The sequence below is a fragment of the Arachis ipaensis genome, chromosome B03 (genome assembly GCF_000816755.2).
Source record: "Arachis ipaensis cultivar K30076 chromosome B03, Araip1.1, whole genome shotgun sequence".
In the NCBI taxonomy this organism is placed as follows: Eukaryota; Viridiplantae; Streptophyta; class Magnoliopsida; order Fabales; family Fabaceae; genus Arachis; species Arachis ipaensis.
The window spans coordinates 12,286,276-12,291,054 of record NC_029787.2 but is presented as its reverse complement, the minus strand read 5'-3'; the positions used below and the strand labels follow the sequence as shown (position 1 = coordinate 12,291,054).

The 4,779-nt window shown below is 35.1% G+C and overlaps 1 protein-coding gene across 2 annotated transcripts; it reads right to left on the bottom strand.

Moving 5' to 3' along the window:
• Positions 125 to 4,586, bottom strand: LOC107629644 (NO-associated protein 1, chloroplastic/mitochondrial). Of its 2 annotated transcripts, XM_016332480.2 has the most exons (12): positions 3,995 to 4,586; positions 3,338 to 3,424; positions 3,136 to 3,215; positions 2,825 to 2,906; positions 2,351 to 2,371; positions 2,050 to 2,095; positions 1,552 to 1,670; positions 1,335 to 1,448; positions 1,145 to 1,252; positions 971 to 1,060; positions 753 to 862; positions 125 to 562 (listed from the first exon to the last, which is right to left on the bottom strand). In XM_016332480.2, exons 1-12 carry the CDS (start codon positions 4,538 to 4,540, stop codon positions 313 to 315), a joined length of 1,653 nt encoding a protein of 550 aa, XP_016187966.1. In that variant the 5' UTR covers positions 4,541 to 4,586; the 3' UTR covers positions 125 to 312. The 2 variants fall into 2 exon arrangements, with proteins under 2 accessions (XP_016187966.1, XP_016187967.1); XM_016332481.2 differs by lacking the exon at positions 2,351 to 2,371.

The window sequence follows — 4,779 nt, the reverse complement described above, 5'->3', positions numbered from 1 at the left end:
TTTCTTTTGTTTATGAAATTATTGTATGATAAATTCTAATAGAATAATGTTAATATTAGAAAAATTAACAATAAATAATTTCAAAATATTATTTCATACATAAATACTAATTATACAATAATTAGAAAATAATCTTAACATTTCAGATTCTCCACATGAATGAGGAAAATGTTGCAATTTCGTCGCAGTCTTTAAATTTACCTCCTTTTGGAATGATTTGATTATTTGTAGTTTTGTACAACTTTGAATAATAATTTCATAATGATAGCAGTAACACATGAAACATGGGGGTGGGTATGCCGTATGCGGTATTCAAAAGTACCATTTTGGTCTAATTGCCTCTTCTTTTTCTGTTAAATCTCGATAATGGTACCACTCTGCTCCAGCCTTGCCTACCGGTAATGGTGACCTCACAAAAATTTCAACAGGCTTGGGGACGTGAACGGACAAAAGCAATTCCCCAGCAGTTTCTATTTGTTTCGGTTCTGAGATTTTAAATGACCTACTAATTGGATCAACACTAAACCATCCTAGACCTGATATAGCTACATCACAAGCTGGCCTGCTCCAAAAACAAAACAAGACAATTCATTTTATCAATTATCTTCATAATAAGTATTTGCATTTTATTCTTTGGCTTAAGTGACTCAACAGTAAACACTGGAATGAGCTTTGATCTAATGGCAAATTAAACCCTTTTTAAGTGAAAAGAGTTGCTAGTTTTGTTAAAGAAAAGTGAGTCAGAGTTATACCTTGCCACATCTTCAAATTTTATTTGCAATTTACGCTGGGAATCAAGTCCTCTCCAGTTCTCGACATTTTCTTTTCCACTTGGAGGGGTCAGCAGAACTCCAAGTTCTTTCTGAGAGATAAAACAAAGCCCTCATTCAGGTTTGAGGTGGAAAGATCCTTATCTCAAATTTTGTTGACATAAGCCAAATTTAAGCACCAGCAATAAATTACTCAATACCTGATAAAATTCATCTGCGTCTTCTGTGGGTACAACATGAATTGGTAGACGATTCGGACCATAAAATGTCAAACTTGTTTCTGGGAGAACCTGAAAATGGACTGATGACATTATTAGAACAGGCAAAAGGAGATAAATAAATGGGGCTATGATGCGATATAATAATATTAAAACCTTCAAGACGTCAATTCTGACAAGACCCCCCCAAAATATGGAAAATGCATTCAAGCCATTCACTTTGGAACTGCCTTCCTCCACACTGTCTGAGCGTACTCGAAAACTCTAGCAGTAACACGAGGATGATGTTAGTATTAGTTAAACTGTATAATGTCTTAAAACAATCTCTCAACTGGACATAACATACTGGGAAAGATTGGCCCCTAAGCCGGCTTTGAGGAGCAAGGGAGGGAAGATCTTCAGAATGAACAACTGCAGTTTGCCTATGGTGGAGATGAACTCCCGGAGTATCATACAGCTTCTGCATGAGTTAATTTAAAAATAAGAATAATTAATTAATTAACTAATAAAAAGACTAAGATTAAACCACTGATCCCCATAATATAAAAATCGGAATGGCATACCCCTCCTCCTAGGAAAGCATTAATTGGAATTGGCCCTAATGTAGTTCCAGGAACTGCAGATTGTATTGGTTTGTACTTTTGTGCAGATGCAGCCACTGGGTCATTTATTGCCATTGTTTCTGACATAATACACTAAAAATATCAACAAGGAATGGAATCCATGCACCTTAAAAAAGCTGGAATTGGAAAAAAGACGATAGGAAAAAATGGAGATAATTTAGAGCAATCATAACGACGACAACTATACCTTTTCCTACTGGGACTTGTTGCATCTGTTGCATCCCATCATAAACCATTTATATACATAGATAATACATTAAAATTAAGTCTTTAACAATGATTTTATCTATAGCCTTTCCTGGTCTTTGTCTACCGATACACATAAGGCTACACTCTGGTGTCTAATCTACTCCCCATATAAACAAACGAATTTTTCTTTCAGCTAATGAATAAGCTTAATCCTCATAAGTAGGGAGTATAGATATATAACGGACTTACTCAGTAAAGCATTGATGAAAGCAGATTTCCCAACATTTGCCGAACCCTGTAAAATAAAGTTCCAGTCAATATTGTTCTAGGTTCAACCACTAGGAGCTTAATGACCAAAGATAGAAGAATAAAAAAAATAAGGAATCATTACAATTTAATATATGAACCCTTCTACTGTTTGCCATAAATACAAAGGTATAACACTCAGAAAATCCATGGAAAACTCGGTAAATGCATCAATGCTGGATCATCAGCTCATAATTCAATAATAACTCAGTCAAGCATACGAAACTTCCATTGTGAAACTTACCAGAATGTATATATCTCTTCCCTGCACAAATGAAATTAAAATATAATTTTAGCAGAGGGTAAAACAAGAATTTGTAAATGATAACACGTAAAGTGAAGTTTACAGGAAACATTTCAAACAGTAATCAGTAATCACATTGTGATCGATGTGACTCAAAATTTGGCAATACAGATCAAAGTCCTTTATAAATATTAGGAGTACAAAATCAGGAGTCCATTATAAGAAGGACGAGCGCAAAAAATAGTTTGAGTTTCTTTGCGATTTTTTTTTCTTTTTTAACTTTTCTATTTGCTTGTTGTTGTTCTTGCTCCACTTATTGTGTTGAGCTCTCTTGTTCAAAAAAAAAATGGATAACAGAGTTGACAACATCTTAGATGTAAACGCAAATGGCAATGCATCATTAAGTTCCCCAAAAGAATCTCTTGGTCTTTCTTAAGAAATTAAATCAGGGTAAGCCATGACAGAGAATAGAACCTTCTTCTCTTTCTGGACTTCAGATATCACTCCAGTTATCCCAACCAATGATTTTGAACTGGTCAGATGGACACTGAGAACACTGCAAAGAATATTAGCATATGATAAGTTAATTCAGCACAGTTTATAAAACTATCCAGTGTTTCTGCAGGACAAAAAATATAAGAATTGGACGCATTACATCTCAATAACATTAACTTTATGCGAATTTTTTCTCACTCTTAACCTTTAAATAATTCGTGTATTATAACATTCAAATGAAAAAGTAATCAGTTTAATACAAAGACAAAGTGTTTGTATATGAAACTTACTTCAGTTTCTTTCTTGTAATGGCCTCTACAATCCAATCCCCAACACAGTTAAGATCAGTATCTCTTGGAAGGAGATCAATCTATAAAGTAAACATATTGTTAAATATGACAACCATATACATAAATAAACAACCCTATCATATATCCACTAGAGAAGGGGAAAAAAACCAAACACAATTATAAGCTACACATGTAGGATTACCTTAGTCACCACCAGTATTATAGGATTAGCACCAGCAAGATCACGCACACGGGATAAAAAGCTGCCATTGAAGTCAACAATATCAACCTAGAAGTTTCCAAGTATAACTTGTAATATGAGTACAACAGTTTAAATGCATACAAGTATAGCAAGAGCTTTTAAATGATCAGCTATCACAATTCAACAATTTATTATGTTCTCAAGTAATAATATTTCATTATATGCTAGGCCTATAAGTTGGTGCTCGCTATGAAACAGATATAAATATTACTTTGAAGAGTTATTGCATCAAAAGATCCACTAAGAACAGATTCATAAACTAATAGAAAATGCTTTCTACAACAAAAACTATTTATAAGAAAAAGGATTGCATTTCACCACAATGTAAAAGGTTCGGTTCTGACTCATGCTTCAATTATCTTATAATCATACATTTCAAGATCCTCTACTTAATAATAATTAGAAATAGTTTCTGAATTTGATTATAGAAACTGGAACCTACACATAATGCTGACTTAAAATTCCTAATTCTGAAATCTGCACATAATTAGCTTAACATCTCTCAATTTAACTTTTCTCTTTGCTCTTCTTAACATAACTTCTACCAATTTCGAAAAATTAAAGGCAAGAAAAAATGTTCAAAATGCATAGTTTTACCAATTTGACAACCAAAGCTTTCTCGTGACGCAAATGGGAGAGCTTCTCTCTGAGCTCTTCAGCCGTAACAAACAATTTCCCACCGTTATATCCTCCGTGTCCACCAACGGCAGTTATCATCTTCCCGTGCGACAGAAGCCGGCACCGTCCACAGAGAACCGTTCTTAACTGGCGGTGCTTATTCTTCAGTTCATAGGTTTCCAGATTCACATATCCAGGTGCTTCTTCGTCGGAAGTTTGCAAGGGCGCGCCGCAACCGTAGCAAGAGGCCACATTCCTCGAAGCTTTCAGAGGCTTCTCTTTGTTTTTCTTGTTCCTATTCTTCTTGTTCTCCTTGATGATGAGCTTCGCGGCCTCTGCCACATGGTGGTGTTCGAGGAACCTCTCTCCCGGAGAGGGAGCGGCGGCGCCGGTGCCATCGGGTTCCGCGGACAAACGCGCTTTCAGGGAACGCGATTTGGGGAACTGGAAGAGGATGAGGGTTCGGGACTTGGGGTTTTGGAGAGGGAGAGGTGTGAGAAAAGTGGATAGGGTTTTAAGTGCCATTGATACTCAAGTCCCTTCCCGGGAAATGCTTCAAGCTGTGAGTTGAAAACATGTATCCTTTTTTCATTTTAACTGGAAGTTAAAAAACGACTTGATCACATGAATTGAATGGATATTATGGTCTTTTTGGTGACGAATGGATATTATGGTCTAATATTATTAAATTAATTAAAATTAATTTAATATTTAATTTTTAATATAAAAATTTGATTAATATTATATAACTATCACTTTTATAT